This window comes from Trematomus bernacchii, unplaced genomic scaffold (genome assembly GCF_902827165.1).
Source record: "Trematomus bernacchii unplaced genomic scaffold, fTreBer1.1, whole genome shotgun sequence".
NCBI classification, from domain to species: domain Eukaryota; kingdom Metazoa; phylum Chordata; class Actinopteri; order Perciformes; family Nototheniidae; genus Trematomus; species Trematomus bernacchii.
Window position 1 is genome coordinate 277,016 of NW_022987632.1, and position 21,991 is coordinate 299,006.

At 40.6% G+C, this 21,991-nt stretch overlaps 1 protein-coding gene across 1 annotated transcript in view; it reads left to right on the forward strand.

Moving 5' to 3' along the window:
* The window catches only part of cacna1ba (calcium channel, voltage-dependent, N type, alpha 1B subunit, a), a 253,260-nt gene that overhangs the window by 128,134 nt on the left and 103,135 nt on the right, over window positions 1-21,991 (forward strand). Inside the window, exons 8-9 of the mRNA XM_034133047.1 lie at window positions 18,268-18,383; window positions 18,464-18,550. Of these exons, the coding sequence (XP_033988938.1) occupies window positions 18,268-18,383; window positions 18,464-18,550 (203 nt within the window). The remainder of the gene's footprint in view (window positions 1-18,267; window positions 18,384-18,463; window positions 18,551-21,991) is intronic.

The window sequence follows — 21,991 nt, forward strand, 5'->3', positions numbered from 1 at the left end:
TAACTGGATTATTCATCCCATTTACATTAAGTGACACCAATTTTATATTATTGTACGGCATTTAAATTACCCAATCCTTTGCATTCACAAAACTCCAGACAACTGAAAACTACACAGACCTGAACATCTGGCCTACATGTAGTGAACGTAGAACGTAAAAAGAAAAACGTAGACTTCCAAGGTACGGTGATTCCTCGCCACCCTAAGTCCCAGTTGGCAGGAAGAGGGGAGAGCCTCCTCCTGGGCCCCTCACTAGAGGTGAAACACGCAATCTCACGCATCCTAGTAGTCCAACGGCATCCGATAGCACTTATATAATCCAAATGAAGTCGTGACAGAGTTCCCGTTAGAATATTTTTTCGCCGGTCAACATGTCCGTTAAAGTTGAAATCTTCCGGACAAAAGTAGAAAAGTGCCGGTCAAAGGTCTTCTTTGTTATTTATTGAGCTTTAAAACAAATTGATATGATTCGATATTAAACAAACTAATTATAGTAGATTAACTACATTATTCAAAAGTGTACAGTAATTTACAATAACACGGGAATAATAAACGGAGCGCTCTCTCCTTCTCCTGACAGCCCGTCAGTATCATGCAGCTCGCGGATCCAGTAATGAGTGACCCGACAGTAAAACTAAACTACCAACTAGTTTAGGTAGTTTGAGAGGTAATTAAAATAGCTACGTGTGATATTCTAACCTGAAGTGTGTGTTTTGTTCCGCTCACCGCTGCATGTGATCATGCAGAGCTGCGTGTCGACTCGTCAGCAGCAGAGCTGATCTCTCTATCCCGTCAGATTAGACTTCACTCGCGTTTATGTCCATATCGATCAGATCCAGCTAGTTCTAGCTAATGATATGACTACCTGCTTATTAAAAGACACCTAAACAATAAGTGTCGCTATGCAACCGGGTGAGGCCACAAAGTATAGTGCAGCATTATGCATTTGTTTACATGCCCACCGGAACCCAGAGGCATTACCAACGGATCAACGCACAATCAACCCATACAGGACATCTCTTTCTCCACATTAAGTGTTACCCCTAGATTCCACCGGGTCCGCCTGCGCCGCGTTGCGGTTTTGGTCCGGCCTCCTCCGGCGTCATACCCTACCAGGCGCGTTTCAGAAGCATTTCAGAAGCATTTCAGAAGCGGAGCGTCTTGCCTGCCGGCTCGCAGTTTTTGTTGATTTGGGCATATTTCCTGGACAGGCTACTTTGTACAGACAAAGTTAATAATAACTGTAATATTCCAGTTATAAACGACATGAATCAAAGATGTGTTGCTGTATTTTAGTGGTAAAAAAATGCATTCATCATCATAATTATGGAGTCTTCCATCTCCGATGAATTCTGTCTTTCTAGTTTGTCACCTTTCTTTTGACTTCTAGTTCTCTTTCCCCCTCTCATTCCAATACAATTACATCGATTTGTATATTACTTGGCGAGTTAAGGGGGTTGATTTCCAATCGCTATCGAGAGCTAAATTAAGCAGCCATCTCACTCGCCTTGCTTGAGGTGGGACGAGTTTGTGTTGGTTGATTGTTGATAGGAAACTACCATCTTTATAATATCATTATCAAGCTCCAAGATATAGGAAGAAAATACGATAAGGTAAGATAGAGCTTTATTGATCCGGATGGGAAACTTGTGAAGCAACTTGAATTACAAAGTGGGAAGAGTTGCAGGGATAGTAGTAAAAGTGAGTATAGAGTGCAGATACAAACAAAATAGATTCAATAAGATCAATAGGCTGAAAAAACTAAATCTAGGCAATGCCAAATGTAAACAGGTAAACGGTAAGGTGCATATCCACACACACACACACACACACACACACACACACACACACACACACACACACACACACACACACACACACACACACACACACACACACACACACACACACACACACACACACACACACACACACACACACACTCAACCAACAAACACATGGATGCTCTGCACACGTTTAGAGTAAGATATGTAGCCACAAATTAGATTTGGGCACTCTGGCACGTACACACACGCACGCACGCACACACTCAGGAAGCAGCAGACAGCCACTGCAATGCAGAACTGAGCTTCCCCCTCTGTGTGTGGAAGACACACCAATCACTGAGCGGCGGGGGGGGGGGGAATGGAGATCCCTCACTCTGTTATTATTATTATTAGTCTCCCCTCTCTCTCCCTCTGAGTAATGTAACTTTGTATACACTGTAATAAAGACAACATTACATTTTTTCACAATATTTGTTTTTTGTTGCTAAACATTTTTTTCCCCTGTATGAAAAACCAAGTGGACAGTGTCTCCTGTCCCCGGGATGCGTCAAAACACAGACACTGACATTAGAGATCATCAGTTATCTATGGGCTCAGAACAGTCTCATAATACACACACTTCATCACTTCTGTGTGAAATCCTTTATTTCATACAGAAGGATTCACACTTGTATTTCATGATCCGCAAAAGGATTCACACTTGTATTTCCGGATCCACACTTGTATTTTTCAATGCACACACAAATGTGTTCTGTTTCATATACATGTAAATAAAATCAAAATACAGAAAAAAGTTTTACATATGTATTTTTGATCCTCACATATTTGTTTTCCGTTTAAAACCGCTGCACCTGCAAACACAAACCGCTTTCTGTGCATGGATCGCTGTGCATTCGTGTGTGGGTTTTTTGAGACTCGCCTGACGGTCACCCGATTCGTACTTGTAATTCTTTCTATCTATAGCCAATCAGATGTCTCCTCCATTATAAGCCAATCACATGAGCGCGCCCCCACGAGGGTATGATTTATTGCGTTCATGACGTATTGCTTCATGTACGCGCGCACACACACACACACACACACACACACACACACACACACACACACACACACACACACACACACACACACACACACATCAGTGCTGACACTGTTGGTTATTAATGAGCCACTTTTTAACACTGTGCTTGAATGAGTAGTAGGATGAGGACTCTCTTATAGATGGTGGTATCGAATTCCATTGATGGGATGCGTGGAATGAAAAGACAGCCTGGCTGAATGCACTTTTCCTAAATGGGATGGTGCAGTCTCCCCTAGCCGCACTTCTAGTAGCCCTGGTTGAGGTGGGCTTTAGGCTGATGAAGCCAGCCAGAGGAGGAGGAGCCAACCCACGAGTGATCTTGTAAACTAAGCAGACGTTTTTGTATACTTTGAGATTTTCCCAGCTGAACAGATTATGCTTTTTAACAATGTGGCAATGATGATACCGGAATGGCTTTTTGTCTAGTGTTTTAAGTGCTTTTTTATATATATGATTCCAGTGGTTTTAGAGCTGGAGAGTGTGCATTTGACCAGCTTATCAGACGTTGATGTAGTTGATGTGGCGAGAACCATTGAGTGAAGGTATAGCTTTGCTGCTGCAGTCGATAGGAAGTTTCTAATGTATCTGAAATTTGACAGATTGAACTTCACTTTATTGCAGACCTTTTTGATGTGGGTTTTGAAACTGAGGTTTGTGTCAATGTGTACTCCTAAGTACTTATACTCTGAGACAACCTGTAGTCTCCTTCCAGAGAAGAAAACATCTTGTTCTGTAACTATGCTGTGGCCCTTGGAGAAGAACATACACACATTACATTACATTACATTGCATTTAGCTGACGCTTTTATCCAAAGCGACTTACAATAAGTGCATTCGACCAAGAAGATACAAACTTGAAGAAAACAGAATCATATAAGTACATCAGGTTTCATAGAGCCAAAACATTTCAAGTGCTACTCAACTGGCTTTAGATTAGCCAGTCCTTTATTTAGTTGGAATGCTGATACAGCATTCCAACTATCGGTTATTCGACGCACACAATTCTTTATTATTCCGCCGGGTTATTTTGCGCCTCTTCTTCTCCCACATTCCACATCGCAGAAACTCCGTTCAAACATCAAAACGTTCAGCTCGGTCGGGAATCGATGGCTATTACTTTTCTCATTCATAACTTTCATAATTCCAGAGATACATCCCATAATTCATCACATTTTTAACATTGAAGTCAATGGAGAAACTCTTCAGACTTGAAAAATCTTCATGCGACTTCAACTGCTAACTGCTCCTTCATACTTTCACTCAGAAACCTCATTCCAACTTTAAAATGTTAAACATCTTTCTGACATTATTCATGTTCAACAACTTTTAAATCTGATTCATACTTTTAGAAATATTAAACATTGTTCAGACCTTGTTAAAGAGGCCTTCTTCAGATTTTAACATTAGTGTGTATTGAGCAGCTCGTTAAGGTGTGTGATCTCAAAGCTAGAGTGGAGGACAGCTTGAAATTCGCCTTCATATCTTTTTTTAAACCTGCCATAATTCCCAAACCCTACACTCCTGAGACATAATTTTTCATGACAAACGTAGGAAAACATCTCTTAGCTTGAAAAATGAAAAAATAAATAGGCAAAATAATTAAACAAAATGCCTCTTGAGGGCATGAAGTGACAACAACTTTCAACATGTCTCCATTAAAGCCAATTGTAAATTCAAGCTGATCTTTACTCACAGCATTAGCCGCACACCTTTAGTTAATCTGCCAAAAAGGCCACATTATTAACCCGAAAGTACACAAAAAGCACACTTCAGATGCTCAACTTCCTTCAGATGCTTCACACGTTGAAATTTCACCGATATCTGTTACGGTTCTTCAACAAAACGTTCACATGCAAGAGGTTTATCTCTCATTCAGAACAATGAAAATGCTCTCCTCTCACTGATTATCATGGAAACCTTTGATCTCTGGACACGTCGTTAGCTCAAATATAAACACCTGTGTCATGGAACACGATGATGTCATAACTCCAACTGACATGCTCAGAGCAGCAGACTTCAGATAATGGTTAACACAGCTCTACATCAAATCTGATGTTACGTAATGTGGTGTTACTATGGCAACGCATCCCTCGCCATAAAACAGCAGCAGACTTCAGATAATGGTTAATGGTCCTGCCCTCAACAGCTCTACGTCAATTATGGGGTGTCTTCATATGACGTTTCCATGGAAACGCATCCCTTGTCATAAAACACGATGTCGTTGTAACTCCAATGGACACGGTCCGATCATCCCCCAAACTTCGCTTGTATATGAGCGGTTCATGCCTCAACAGCTTTACGCCAAATCTGAGATCTCACCATAGGCTGTTGCCATGGAAACGCATCCCTCGCCATAAAACACGATGTCGCTGTAGCTCCAATGGACACGGTCCGGTCGTGTAAAAATAAAAAAATAACACCCTGCACTTAATGACGGCATAGAACAGCTCAATTTCAAAGCATGGTAGCTAGCTGCTACATAGCTAGCTAGCTGCTACCTAGCTATGGTACATTACTTTGTTTTCGGTCGTTAAACAAAATGTATACAAAATGTATACAAAACGTATACAAAATGTATACCATAGCTAGGACTTTGACGTGTAAAAATAAAAAAATAACACCCTGCACTTAATGACGGCATAGAACAGCTCAATTTCAAAGCATGGTAGCTAGCTGCTACATAGCTAGCTAGCTGCTACCTAGCTATGGTACATTACTTTGTTTTCGGTCGTTAAACAAAATGTATACCATAGCTAGGACTTTGACGTTTGCAATGTTTTAAGTCTCGAGTGTTTTGAATCCGTTGATAAATGGCAGGGTTGCCAACTTTGGGTACCTGGCTGGAGTGAGATTTTGATATCATGGGTTTAATTCGGTTTAATTACACATATGCGCACGAAATGACTGCTATCGTGTCAGCAGCGGGACCTTAGCATATATATAGGATATATATACAATATATACAAATACACAATAATGGACACAGACTATAAAGGGCACACAGTTTCATTCACTAATGAAAGTCAAACATGTTTGTTTCCACTGTTTTATTGTGTGCCTGTAAGCAATTAATTGACTTATCGTACGATAAATAAAAATGAACTCGATAACTTTTCTGACCTCGATACATTTCCATTTACATGAGGATGTGACTAGCAGTTTGAAAGGATGTACTTGAATTATCATTATATATTATCATTATGTCAGTGGTCTAAAATGGTCATACAACGGTGCCGACAATATTATCGTTTATCGCAATAATCTCCGGGAAAATGTATCCAACAAAATTAATTATCATGAGAGGCCTATACATGAAACACACACACAGACAAATCTACAGACTTACTCCAAACTGCCAAATATATTAATTAACACACTCTCACTCTCATATACTCTTTGACTCTATTTTGGCCTAGTAGAACAATAAGCAGCAGACTGTTACTTTTTTATCATTTCTACTGGATCTTAGATCTGCGCATGCGCAATACGGGTCGGCAGTTGCGGCTCCAGAGTATTTTTGTTGGGTAATCTATGGTAGGGCCCATACAGTGGTGGGGCTCAAGTCAGTATTTGCAATGTAATTACATACACGCTCCCCCCGACAGTGAAACGCCACGCGTGAGGTTTAGATTATTTCCCTGTCTCAATCCAAATTGAACTGTATGAAATAAAAAGGCACATTTGTCTTGTAGTAAATAAAAAGGGCGACCTGGAGCCATTCCTGCAATTTCCCCACAAGTGAAAGAGTTGACATGCTGAAAACCCAACCCCTGCAGGGGGGTCTGGGGGGATTCCCCCTCAGGAGATTTTTTGAAATACTAACATAAAATACACATTCTGTTACTCTCTTGAGAAGAAAAATAAATAAATCTATTACTACACGACATATTTAAAAAAATGAATGTCATTTTAGTTTTTTGTTACTTTGTTCTGAAAGCTGAACCTGCTGCTCCTCACAGAGAGAAGAGGGAAGAGGCTGTGTGAATTACTTTACATTGTGGATAAGGGTGGATAGCCCCCATTGTTCTGTGTGTCAAAATGAAAGACAGCCCACACACCTATCAATCATCAAACCGTGGGGTCTTATTTCATTACGTGTTGATTTCTATCAACACGTAATGTTGTATCGATGTATAGAGATGTACTACCGCAAAAGTATTCTCCGTCAAAGATGTTCTATTGAGAAGACGATCACTACGTGACAAAAGTTTTCAAAACCGTTTCTAGTCTTCGGTATTCTTGTTTTTGGCGTGAGAATAGTTTGGGCAGCGTGAGAGCGTGAGATTGAGAGTGAAAGCATGTGTCACACGCCAGATGCGTGAGAGTTGGCAACCCTGAAATAGTTTTTACTGTTACCTCTGAAAGTGCTGATTCCTCTCCTCTGGGCGCGCCACGTGCAGTGCTCTTCACCTCCTGCGTGCTAACTGAGTGGTCTCTGTAGTATCAGTGCCTTTGCGCATGCGCTCTGTCTGCCTCAGCGCATGATGGGTACGTGCAGCAGAAGTCTCGTCTCTGATTGGCTGCAAATCGATTGCCCTGAAAATCCTTTGATGAACATCCAATCCTTGTATTATTTTAAGAATTGGTAACGCCACACCATAAAGATTAATTTAAAAGTAAAAAAATGGGGTGCAAACTATTTACATTGCAATTATAATTGTTTAATTCTTTGGATTTTATTTTCTTAATTTACAAAATGACAATGTAATTAGTTGATAAATAATAAAACAAACACTGAAGGCCTTCCAAAGACACAAGCAAAATATGTTATAAGACTTGAGAATAGAGAACACTGATAACTAATGTTGGTGCACATTTATATAAGTTTGATTATGATCAGGAATATCCCATCTGTACTTTGCAGTCCTGTCCCAAGTACAAGTTTAGTAGGTATTAATCAACGTGTACATATAGTTTACTATCATTTTTAGTCATGCATAGTACTGCCTTCCTGATTGCTTTATTTTTGAGAAACCTATTCTGCACCTACCTGGGTTTTAAGAGAGTCCAATACCCCATGAGACTGTTCAGTCTCATAAAACATGCTCAATTTACTTTTTGAAAACACAAGCTCACAATAAAGTCAGATGGGAGATCTACAGAAGCAAAGTGTGATAGACAAAGATGCATTCCTATATTAAAGTGGACCTATCATGCTATATTTGAATAATATAGTGTAGGACCATACCTATATAAGGCACATTTATACTTTTTTTTTTTCAAAATACCAAACAGATCATGCATTTTAGCCATGCCTCATTTTGCTCAATTTGACAATTTCTAGCTCTGTTTTTGCAAGGGCTGATTCTGTGAGAACAGCACCATCTACAGGCCTGGCATATGTACTACAGCGTCTCCAGCGCTTTCGAACGGCAATGGCCGTGGCTGTCTCCTCCTGATTGGTGGAGTTGGCCCAATAGCCGTAGCGCCACTGTCCTGACGTCAGGACAGTGTTCAAATCTGGATCAGTTTTTATCAGATCCGTTGCAGCCCCTTTTTTAGAGATTTGGGTATGGAGGAAAATAGAGAGGGTTGTGTTTTCTGACACTTGGTGAGTTCCCTGGAACACCGGGGACACATTTTCATGTATAAAAGACGTACAAAAGTGCATTTTGCATGATAGGTTCCCTTTAAACAAACAGAAAATAAATCTTTGTTGTTCCACGAGGCAGTTGTAGCCATAGCAAATGGATTAACAAGTGAATTTAGGTACTTAACCTTCAACTACCTGCTGCCTGAAATCCCTGTGACATCACTGTAGATTGTTGTTGTAACCAACTAGCTGTGTGGGACATTATCACAATACATATTTAAGTTAATTGACTTGGATTGTAAAGGTATTTCGCTGTAGTTACTAGCTTTGTCAACATGCTTTGGTGAAGGCCTATTCTTTCAATGTGATGCATTGAATAGTTGGATATTATTAGACGTCTAAAAGGACAACATTGTTCGTTTAACTGTAATTGCAATGCTAATACCAATTTAGCATAGTGGTAGCACTAACTGCTAACACGGTTTTGATATTCAGAATCTGGCTGTTAGTGCTTGCTAGCATGTTCAATGTTATGGGCTAAATTGTACATGCTAGTGTGATAAGGCCTAGGGGAAGATGCTAATATTATTTAACTTCTAGATCCTTTCATTTTTTACTTACAGTGAAACTCAATATGTTTTTTGCATACTGTGCGCCAATCACTATGTGTTTTAAATATTGAGTTAAAGTCACACATTTTAGAACGTTAATACATTTCTAAAAGCTACTTTCCTAACAAACATGGTGCAGTTGTAGCAATCGCTACGAGAATGCACTCTGTGTTAGCTGCACAAGGCACTTTGCGGTAGCTTCACGTCTCTGATGATCTGAAAAGCTAAATGATGTCAGAAATGTACACAGCTTTTTCTTGTGTTGAAACAGATCAGCAGGTCAATGTTACTTGGGTTGTGAACGCACAACAGTTGGTTGTTTGTTAGTAGAGTTGCTTTACTGTAATCGCAATGCTAATACCAATTTAGCATAGTGGCAGCACTAACTGCTAACAAGGTTTTGATATTCAGGCGCCGTTTACACGAGGAGAAAACTGCTTGTATCTGCATAGTTTCGCGTGCGTATAGCCCTATTATTTACACGAGGCCGATAGAAACTGACCCCACAAACGATAACGGGTCCCAAGGTGGATAGATTTGCAAACGAAACGCTCTGGGGGGTCAACCGAGTCCGTGTAATCACCTCTATACGAATATTTCCTGAAAAAATAGCGATAGCCCCACCTCTCCCCACCTCTCCTGCTCACTGCTGTAGCAACTATCAAAAATAGCTGTGTTAATTAAACGCACAAGGGGTTCTTGAATGAAATAATATTATAAAAGGCAAACCAGAATTGTTAACGCCCAATATACTCCTTAAACAAAATAAACAGAGTCAGATTTCATGCATTGATCCATTATATTGACAAAGGAGCGATCTCACCCGGTGTTTGTAGAGAATATCTCTCTTTCTGAGCACGTCCTCTCCACGGAGACGTGCTTCTTGGTCGGTTGATGCAATATCCACAGATTCGGTTTCTTTCAGTTAACTTCCCCGTTGCATGTATCCATATGCTGAGGAAATTACTATATCCCGCTGAATACCAGCAATCGCCACACACACTTCCTCCTGTCAGTAGCTACTGCTAGTGCTACTGCTACTGACCATGCTACAGATATTAGTGCAAAATCTACAGCTCCTCTACCACAACCATCAGCAACAAGTGGACATGGAGAATTACATGAACTACATGTTGCTAAATACACCGCGGGGCATAAACAGAAGGGTAGCCATGGCAACATTGCTGCGGGGCTGCTCGGGCTGCTCTTCTTCGCTGCTTTTGGTGTATTTTGGCGGAAGTTACAGCGCCACTTACAGTCCCGGCATATGTACTACAGCGTTTCCAGCGGCCTCGTTTGAACAGACACGTTAAATGAAACGAATGCATGTGAAAGGAAGACTTTTTTGAATACGCATACTGTGCATAAACGCAAACGGTCCCGTGTGAGTGGGGCCTCAGAGTAGGCTGGCTGTAAGTGCTTGCGAGCATGTTCAATGTTATGGGCTTATGCTAGTGTGATAAGGCCTAGGGGAAGATGCTAATGTTATTTAACTTCTAGATCCTTTCATTTTTCGCTTACAGTGAAACTCAATATGTTTTTTGCATACTGTCTGCCAATCACCGTTAGCTGCACAAGTGACTTTGCGGTAGCTTCGCGTCTCTGATCATCTGAAAAGCTAAATGATGTCAGAAATTGGCACAGCTTTTTCTTGTGTTGAAAGAGATCAGCAGGTCAATGTTACTTGGGCTGTGAACGCACCGAACACCAAAACTGCTCCCTGGCGCCGGCTATCTGGCAGCCTCTCTGCGATCCCCTCTCCTATCCGCATGTGGTTGTGTTTGTGCATGTATATGCTCTGTGTGTTTGTGCATGTACAGTATATCCTCCCTGTGTGTGTAATGTGTTTAAACACAACAGAGTGGGGGAAGACATTTCCCTCTGAGTGATGAATACATGATATCTTCTTCTTCTTCTTCTTCTTCTTCTGCTTAGAAATCATAAGTGAATGGTCACATTAGGTTTGCCTGCAGTGAATGCTGACAGCTATGAGCTAGTTTATAGATGTATCATGGCATAGCCAAATGTCTCCTATATAACCCACAGGCTGTTACTTGTGGGTTATAGTATCATTTTATATCTGAATTGTGCTCTGGTAGGAATTTGCACCCAACATGCTAACAGTCAAGTTTTTTTTTAACTCTATGGTTTTACACAGTTTTTATAACATGAAATTCACATATTTAACAATTAAATCTTCAAATTAATACAAATGTAGCAATAAAGTGAAAGTCAAAATGTGTTCAAATGTAGTTTTTTTTTTACTATAATAGGATAGTCAATACCTGTGTTTTTTCAGTTTATCAATGTAAAGTAGTGGTTAAATTAAGCAAAATTACTAAATATTTCTTTCTTTACTCATATATTTTCTTGCAATTATAAATTTTTTAAATGAGTAATAACAGTATTTGTTATGTATTTGACAGTTATATATAGCCATAACAAAAGTATTTTTTAGTAAAATTACAGAAAATGCAGCTAATTTTGCCAACAGAAAATCATTTATTTTTACGGTTAGTTTTGTTAAATTCGCATTTAAAAACTGCTAAAAAACAGATAAATAATGTATTCCATTTCTACAGTTTTTTTTTGTTAAAATACATGGCACATTTCAATAAACCGTTTATTCTTGTAAATTGAATATGATTTCCTGTAATTATGAAATACAATAAAAAACTGTAATTTTTTGGGGGAAAAACTAAAAAAACATTTTCTTTTTACAGTGTAATCTTATCTTAATTGTAATTCAATAATATATAGTCTTTATATATTAAATAATCATAATAATAATGTAAATGTTTACACTTATTTATTTTTTATGCTCATACTTTTACCTTTACAATAGTTTGCTTTAATGTGCAGTATATTTTTTGTAATATTGTTGTGGTGTTTTTACACAGTACAGTAGATCGAAGTAAATCAACTCATACATTATCACGTATTATACAGTAATGTGTTGAATTATTAAGTAATATCATACATTAACCCCATTATAGCAGATGCCACATTGAATGGATGAACACATTTATGCATCAATAATTACAACGGAGTATTTCTATATATAAGTTGTACAAATTATATGTATTTAATACTAATAACATAATGATTCATTTTACTTTCAGATGATAATACTTTTCACTTGGGCTATTGACAATTTTGAATGCAGGACATTTGCTTCTAACACGTCTTTTTACCTAGGTAAATAATCGGAATACTTCTTCCACCTCTGATTTTAACCAGTCACTGTTTTTAAAACTTTAATTAAATGTTTGATATTTCCAGAGACCCTTTCAGACCGGCAATGCTGCCCTGCATGTAATACCGATAGTCCATCGGAATGTGACAAAAGTCAGAAGTTTCCCATCCCCTTTGGGAGACTTTTCTCCACACATTCCGATGGGCAATTAGTTTTAAACAAAGAGTCCGCAACATAGGCTACTATCTCTTGTTAACAGAGGGGGGATGGTAGAGCTTTGTCACACCGTTTCAGGGTTAAGGAATAGTGGATAGGAGAATTCAAAAGGATTTAGGAGAAGAGACTGCAGTGCTTTGAGAATCCGACTGCACTTACACTATCGACGTATTTATGATGCGCCAGTGGACGTCATGAATGTGTGTCTGCTGCTGTGGGGAATCTACAGTTTTCCCAAAAAACAGATCCCGAAATACCTCGTCCTGGTTTCCGCTGCAGATAGGCCTAATTGGTGTCAGTTATGTCAGTTATGTCAGTTATTTAAAATAAAACGGTGAAAACTGAACTTGAATATTGTTTCCTCTTTTTATTTCTTTATTATTTTTGGGACGGGGAGACGTGTGTGATTAAAAATTCATTCGCAGAAATGTAAAGTGATCCAACTAAGTTCTATTCATATTCTTGACGGGAAGAGCAGTGTAAATGGGTGGCCTATATGCATTTGAAAAGCAATAGAAATCACACAGTTATTATACAATAGGCTTTAAAAGCACCATCGATAACCATTACCCTTCTCCAATTCAAACTCTTGACGGGAAGAAAGGTGTAAATGGTTGGGCTATACTGTGCTGTATACATATGAAAAGCAATTCAAGCTAGATGTTCTAATGGAAATGTTCACATCAGGCACCTTCAAGTTAAACAATAATACAGTAAACAATAATACAGTAAATTATGTGGATTAAACCACATTTATTTCGTTAAAAAGAAACTAAATATGATTTTTTTTTTTTATGATTACATTTATCTTATTCAATGCTGAATATGATTATATCCGTGACAGTGGGAATCAAAAACGATATGCTACAGTATAGTAATACAAGATAAATCCCACTTGTTGTACCATGTCAGCAAGAAACACTCCAGCCTTTTATTTAAACTTGTTTAAACCATATCTAAATAAATATGTGTGTCCCGGGCCATAAATGTAAGTATGCTGTCAGATAAAGCCACGGCATCCCAATTCCCGTATTGCTTTCAACCCACCAGCTTTTATGGTGAAAATAAGTTATATAATAATTAACCAGAGGCATGTTTCTCACTATTTTATGCATAGAAACAACAGGCTACTCTGTGTGTGAGGAATCAGCTGTTTATATCATATGAGTTTCATTGTGGCAGCGTCCATCACGTCTCTCCCTGGTTGCTATACACAAAGACAGCTAACTGTAAGCTTGTCACTCAGAGGGGGGTGGGGGCTGGTGAACGGTATGGTCAATGTTTGTTTGTTTAAAAATGTTTGCAGTCGCGAAAGGTCTAAGCCAATCAGACATGGACAAAAAAAAAGGATCAGTCTATGTGTCGAGGGGGACCTAGATACTCCTAGCCCTAGTCCTTTACAGCCATGGTCGGGTCTGACAGCGATCAGCTGTCTGCGGGAGAGAGGAAGAGACAGATCACTGCATGAATATGCAAACCTACAATAAAAGGCCCGGACACACCAATCTGACAACAAAGAACTGACACAGACGGACCCCGACTGTTGCGTCACCTCGCGACTCTGCGTTTTGGCCATGTGTCGCACTGGAACACACCGCAAAGACTTCAGCCGACGGCCAAGAAGCACGTACGAACTGCACATGCGTGAGTGGCAATAACTCTCCTTACCAGCAGGCGGCGGTAGTGCGTATTCGTCATTCAAAAGAGGCAACAACCGGAAGACAGACTGCGTGATAACCGAGAGAAGAAGAACAGACTGCGTGATATAAACAAACAACAAATAGCGTGTGCGTTCCATTTTCACTCTACAACGAGAAGCTCATGGGGCTTTCCCGAACCTGTGTCGAGAGCTGGAGTTAAATTAAATCTCAGATTTGCCTTCTTAATAGATTTGCCTTCTTAATAGTTTGTTTTGGGTCCCTCACTTTCGCTTCTCATGCACTGATTCGCTAGCTGAACAGCCAATCAGAGTAATTTCTTTTGCCGACTGCCTTTGGCCGACGGGTTTTCGGCCGAAAAGGCGTCGGTACGGCTGAAAAGACCCGACGGTGCGGGACACACCAATCTGAGTAGGGCGTGTCAACGCTCATCGTCGGCCTGACGCCCACCGACGCCGATAATCGGCCTGGTGTGTCCGTGCCTTTAATTTAACTGCTGGAGAAGAAAGATCAGAGGGGGGGAGAGCTGTGGCTGATGGGCCATTAGGTGTGTAAACACACAGCTGATCACCTGAGAGCTGCCGTTTCATTCAGACTATTAAAAAAAAACAACGGTCTGATTTGAACATTGCACAACAATGAACTCAATGTGTGATTGTTATAGCAGTAATATTAAACACTAATAATACAGTAAACTGTTAACAATAGTATAATATTATAGCCCGTTTGCCCATGGTGAGATGACGAGGCTTCATTAAAAATAAACCTATTTTTAGTGAATTACTGAGTTTGGGCAAGTTAATAAAGTTTTAATGAAGTTGAATACAGTATATTCATATTTGTCAGTGCTTTCATGACAAATCAGCGAACATAAACATAAATGATCGTGGTGAAGATGATGATTAAATTAGGATTAAAAATCGGTAGTGAGAGCCGTGCTGCATTTCCTCCCGTCGGATGTGATATAAAAACAAACCGATTATTTTTGTAATTGTAAACTCACGTGGATTAAACTACATTTATTAGTGCTTTCATGTCAATTCGGCGAACATATGATACATTAAATGATCGTGAGGATGATGATTAAAAATCGTTTGTATGAGCCGGTCTGCATTTCTTGATGAAAAAACAAACCGATGGTTTTGTATTTACGCCAACGTGGATTAAACAACATTATTTTGTTAAATAAAAACATGGTGATGTTTTGTAAATGATTACATGTCTCTTATTTAGCACAGAATATGATCCTATCCTTGACATATGGATCTAAACAAATATCCGCTATATCAGATACCTGTAGATCTATCAGCTGTTTATTTCACATGAGTTCCAGTGTGGCAGCTTTTTAATTTTTTTCACGCTTCCGGTTGCGTGAAGTGCGCTGCTCGGCTGCGCACCGCGTCTCAGTTGCTCCGTCCGTCTTGTGTTTTGTTTTTTGTTTGTTTGTTTTGGGCTAATTATTGTCTAAATGTTGTTTGTCTGTATGAAACATCATTTTTGAGAGACCATGCTTTTGATCCTGTGGATTACTTTTGCCTTCTGCGGACCATGTCTGGCTATACAACTTTTCAAAACACACCTGAGCCACAACACGAACAGGTATGGCGAGGAGCACCGGCCTCTACGCTGCTACAGCCGCGAGGCTATCCTACGAATACACCAAGCCACCTGTGTTCTTCGTTATTGGATGACATCCCTCGGGAGCTGCTTAGAAACATCAGGAAAAAGAGATGAGGAAGGAGGGGAGGCGTTCGGCCACCACTTCCATCCATCATTCTGACAAATCTGCGCTCATTGAGCAACAAAGTGGACACACTAACCCCTAGTTTCCACCTGGTCCGTCTGCGTCGCGTTACGGCTGCGCCGCGGTTTTGGTCCGACCTCCTCTAGCGTCATAACCCACCGGGCGCGTCCCAGAAGCATTTCAGAAGCGGAGCGTCCTGCATGCAGGCGCGCAGTTTTTGTTGATTTGGGCATATTTCCTGGACAGGCTACTTTGTACAGACAAAGTTAATAATAACTAATATTCCAGCTATAAACGACATGAATCAAAGATGTGTTGCTGTATTTTAGTGGTAAAAAAATGCATTCATCATCATAATTATTCTATATATATAATTTACACAGTGCCTGTAAACCGGAGAAGAACGCTGGCATTTCTCCTCCTACTTGAAAGACTACGGAGGGATAGGGTCTGCTAAATTAGTTTGTGTGTGTGTATATATATATATATATATACTAGGGCTGTCAGTCGATTAAAATATTTAATCGCGATTAATCGCATGATTGTCCATAGTTAATCGCGATTAATCGCAAATGAATCGCACATTTTTTATCTGTTCTAAATGTACCTTAGAGGGATATCTTTCAAGTTTTTAATACTCTTATCAACATATGAGTGGACAAATATGCTTTATATGTTTGTTTATTATCATTTGAACAATGACAAATATTCTCATGAATATTAAACACAACAACCTCTGAACATTACAAATATTCGCCTCAATTCAACCTGGAACCTCTTTCATACAATAATACTGTGTGTGTGTGTGTGTGTGTGTGTGTGTGTGTGTGTGTGTGTGTGTGTGTGTGTGTGTGTGGAGACACTGTGATGAATCGTTGGAGCTATGTGCAGCTCAAGGCATATATGCTCGAATGGGAGCTGCCTGGACGCTGCAATCATGTTGCGCGTACGATCCGTGCTGAGTGTGCTGACTTTTCGTACAATGTCCCACTGTCTGGCTACCTGCATAAAGTCAAGTGCTCGGCGCAGTTGTCGGCGAAATGTCATTGAAACAGCTCCTTAAATCCGTTAGCGCAGCTAGCTAGCACCAGATGCTAACAACAACAACACGTAAGGTGTGCCTCGCTCGCGCGAGTCGCGCCACACATACACACTCCCTCCCGGTCCTCCCGATGGCCAGTCCGGGCCTGCCAGTGAGCGTGGAAGTGTGGTCTGCCACAAGCGGGCGGCAGGAGCGGGGCTGTCAGCATCAGCTTGTCGATGGTATTTTACACTCGATGCGCTCTGAAACTACGGCGGCCGAGGACAAAAAATACACATGCGTTAATCGCGTTAAAATAATTAGTGGCGTTAATTTTTTTTTGCGTTAACGCGTTATTAACGCGTTAACTTGACAGCCCTAATATATACATATGCTATATATGCTCTGAACGTTCCACTTCCTGCCTGCCCGACATTACCTTACGGCTGCGTCGCGTCAAAAATAGGATTCATCCTCATTTTAGAGGAGCCCTGCGCCGAGGCGCTTCTGGGACGCTTCTGAGCCGTAACGCGCCGCGTGTGGTGGAATAGCACCCATTAACTAGAGTGGCCGCGATCTTTGCGAACGCCGCGGCGCAGCCGTAACGTGGCCGTAACGCGACGCAGACGGACCCGGTGGAAATTAGGGGTTAGGATATACACAAGGTACTGTCATGAATTTCGTGAGGCCTCTTTACTATGTTTCACGGAAAGTTGGCTACAATCTACGATGCCTGAATCTCTCTTTGAAGTACCCGGATTCACCCTTGTTCGAGCAGACAGGGATGCGAACTCGGGGAAAACCAGAGGAGGCGGTATTTGTGTGTATATTAATGATCTGTGGTGCCGATCATACTCAGTAAAATGTAAAACCTGTGATCCCAACATAGAAATTCTCGGCATGACGTTAAGACCCTTCTATCTGCCTAGAGTCCACACGGCGGCGTGCGTTGAAGCTTGCCGGTGGGCTTGTCTGAAACTCGACCAACAACCAATCACATGAATCTCCCGCCCCGGACACACAAGCACGCGGTTTGATTGGCTAGAGCTTGTACTGGCATATGATTTGATTGGCTGACGCTTCCATCGAAGCTTCAAAAGTTGAACATTGCTCAACTTTTGAAGCGAGCAACGCGAGCAAAGCGAAGCGACGGAACCACAATGCAGTTCGGCAAAGCGTGACGTCACCCCATTCAAAGTGAATGGGCAGAAGCGTTGAAGTTTCAACGCACGCCGCCGTGTGGACGGGCCGTTATGCTGCTGCTGCAGATGATGAGTTCAGCTCTCCCCCTGTAACATCCGGCTGTGTACCTGTCCAAGATGGAGTGCTCCAGTGTCTCTGTTTTGGCTTGTCAGATCTAATAAACATTTCTGTGTGTTCTTGTGTGTGTGTTCGTGGGGGTTCTTTGTGGTTTCTACAGGGAGTTTGCCAAGGAGAGAGAGCGGGTGGAGAAGAGGCAGGAGTTCCTGAAGCTCCGCAGACAGCGGCAGATAGAGAGAGAGTTAACCGGGTACCTGAAGTGGATCTGCAGAGCTGGTCAGAAACAAGCACACATAAAACATTTTAGCAGTAACTGAAGTTGACACAAATATGATGGGATGGTGTTTGTGTTGCAGAGGAGGTGATGCTGGCTGAGGAAGACAAGCATGCAGAAGATAAATCTCTGGATGGAGCATGGTACAAAAGGAAACAAACCAACTCTGGTGAGAAACACATTGTCTTAAAGTCTAGGGACAGTTTAGAGAGCAGCCCAAACTATAAAAGATTATGAATAACAAGGCTTCAACCTATTGTGCTTTCAGCTGATAATGTGACAGATACACACATTGTGCATGTGTTTCCTTCTTCCCAATTTGCAAAGCCTTTGTGTAAAGAAGTTGTTTTTTCACTTCTTCTGAAAGTCTGCCTCACCACCCATGTTCTATGATCCCTATAAAATGCAATATGTCTTACTTGATAATAAACTGCTACATACTATTACATTAAATCAGCTAATCAATTAAATAAACAGAGCCTCCAGTAATTGTTTCTATTTAAAGTCAAAATGTCTCCTGTGAAAACAAAGGCTGTCACATTGTTCCTCCCTGTGAAGCTCAACATCACTGAGCTCACATTGACCCAGTTACTCAGTGCTAGTCCTTTTCACCTGCCTTAACTAGTACAGTATTTAAACACACTCACAGTGGATCAGTCACCATGGATGATGGTCCGTTAGACTACTAGATGATGACAGCGCTGCCATAATGTGTGGAGGTACATATTGGCAGGTATTTAACCCTCCTGTAGTGCTTGGGTCAAATCTGACCGATTTACTACTTTCATCAATAATACATATTGTGTTTTACATTTGATTGCTTCAAGGCCTTATAATATCCTCCACAGCAGGTATCTGAACATATAAAACTGCTGGTCCCAATTCCCCACTTTCATTGAATTCTGAGTGGTTTAGTCAACTTTAACACCTATGATGTTGATGGTCAAAAATGACCCCCATAGGAAATGAATCGGTAACCCTAGATTATGGTCATCCATCAGATAGTGCACACCCACACATTTAATTTTTGAATTTTCAGTGATATTCTTTGTATATTTACTGCAGTTGTTCATTTGAACCAGTAGTATGACATTGTTTACAGCTCAATAGGGTGTTCAATAACATTTGGTGATGATTAAAGGTTTTTGTGTTAATGTAAGAGCAGTAAAAAAGACCGGTCAAATTTGACCGGGAACACCAAAATAAGGGGGGAGAAACACGACCAGAGGGTTTAAAGCACTTTAATTGGACAACATTGTAGAGAGGTGCCATTTGAATGCAAGTGCATTTACCATTAGTAATTCACAGTATTAGTATACTTGATGGGTAGCTGTCCTACTGTTAGACCTACCACCAGCTTCTAGTTGCTGATACACAGGTCATTTCCACTGGCATTCCCCTCTGAGTGTGTGTGTGTCTGTGAGTGTGTGTGTGTGAATTCTGTTCCACTGTAACAGTCACAGTGATCATGTTGTCGGGGTGGGAGGGTAATGAGATTAGAATGAGTTCAGAGAGGGAGGCTCACTGGAGTTCAGAGGCAGCGTGGGAGAGTGAGGGTCCTTCACTCAACTTTTAGAGCTCTTTTCTTCTCTGTTCAGATTCTCTGCCTGATTTGTTATGGCTCTTAAGAGCAAAACTGAACTGTGCTACATTGTAAAACACAGTGGCGAGCCGTGACTTGTATACCTAGGCCCTCCCGCAACGATGTCATCACTATCACTGACATGAGCCATCATGAACGAACTTAAATCTATCGATTAGATTTATGATTCGAAAATCATAAAAGTAGGGTAGACATGTGGATATTATCCGGCTGAACAAAACGTGCATTTATCTAACAGGTTCGTTTTCCACAGACCTTATTTCGAGCTATTTTCTAAAATCCTATAGAGAAATTCCATTGCTTTTTTGTCGAGGGAACCCATGCGCAGATTACTTACGTCACTGCACCACTCTATAACACACATGCATAAACTTCACAGCGGGCGGAACTTGTCATAAAGTCCGCGAAAATAAAGCCCACCCAGTTACTGTAGCTGGCCCTCTGTGAATTTACAGCTGGACCACCAATCAGCTCCTATCTTCACAGTAACTCGCAGAGAGGGCCAAAGGAGCTTCTTTCATTTAACCTTTCACATTCCAACAGAAACTGAACAGGCAGATTCGAAGGATTTATTTCTTTGGAAATGTTATTTGAAATACAATTAAATCAAGTTATTTTGGTAAAACTAATGAAAAATATAACTAAAGAAATATTTCAATTTTTTATTTTTCAAATATTAGAGAGGGCCCTGGCGGCTCGCCACTGGTAAAACACCAGCAGCGAGCTGGAAAGAAATATAGAGAGATGTAGCAATGAAGCAACATTAGATGCCCTCATTCTCTCACCATGATAGTGAATGTCGTGTAAAAACTGTTTATTTAATAACCGAGGCCTTTAAATCGCTCATATCAGCTGTTTTCACTTCCACTCTTGTGCTTTAGAGTTTCTCTTTCGATAAGATTTATGTGCCAAAACTGCACGGTTATTTAAAAAACATTTCAACATAAGAATCTCTATGGTTGTTAAATTACGTACATGACATAACTTTGCTTAATAGGCTGCTTCAGTTGGAATAACTGAACAATGACCTTTGGTTTCAAACGGGACAAACTGTAGTGTAAATGACTCTGACCTTCTTGTTTTGTATCTGTGTCAGAATATTACTGCCTTTTGAATCTACTCATAGGTGTAACAGGACTTTCCAGCACATATCTATAGTTCTGATAACCACTAATAACGCTGTTTAAAGAGCCTTCATAAAGCCAGTTATTATTATAATTAAAAACCATAAAATGTCAGTAGTAGCAATTGTTCTGGTTCCCAGAGCCCAAGTTGATTTATGTTCAGATGTCTTGTTTTGATGACTAAAGGCTCAAACCTAAAGAGTGTTTCAGCCCTAAATATAAGATTATATTTAAGCAATAGCTCACGACAGGCCGTGGTATATGCTCATTATATCACAGTTAAGGGGCGTGGTTCGGCCCGACGCGAAGCGGAGGGTCGACAACCCCCTTAGCTGTGATATAATGAGCATATATCACGGCCTGAAGTGAGCTATTGCTTTTATAAAACGGTTACCAAGTGTGGCAATATGAAAGAAAAATACACACTCTAATTTAAATAGTTTTTATTAGTAAATAATGATGTTCAAAATAAAATAGTCCCTCTGTTGCCTTCTGCACGAAACATAGTGCGAGGTGGTTGCTATGCAACAACACTAACAACAGCTAGCGAACATATTAGACAGAGAGCGTTGATCCATTATTTGGCTATTTATTTACATTAATGTGTATGTTGCTGTTTATTTTGCACCCACTGAAAAACTGTCCAGCATCAGTAGCATGGCTTACGTGGTTACTTGTATAGGCTGAGGTTGTTCTAGGCTGTTGCTTGGCGTGGCGAGAATATTGCTCCACTTTCTCCGGTCCCCGAGATTCGGCTTCCAGTAGCTCTGGAGAGAGCTTTCGCACCTGTGGCCACTAACGGTCATCATTTCTCTGCTTTGTTTCAAGACCCGCATCAGAAAGCTTTTGAATGGTGATACTTCTCCAGTTGGTCTACCTGCTC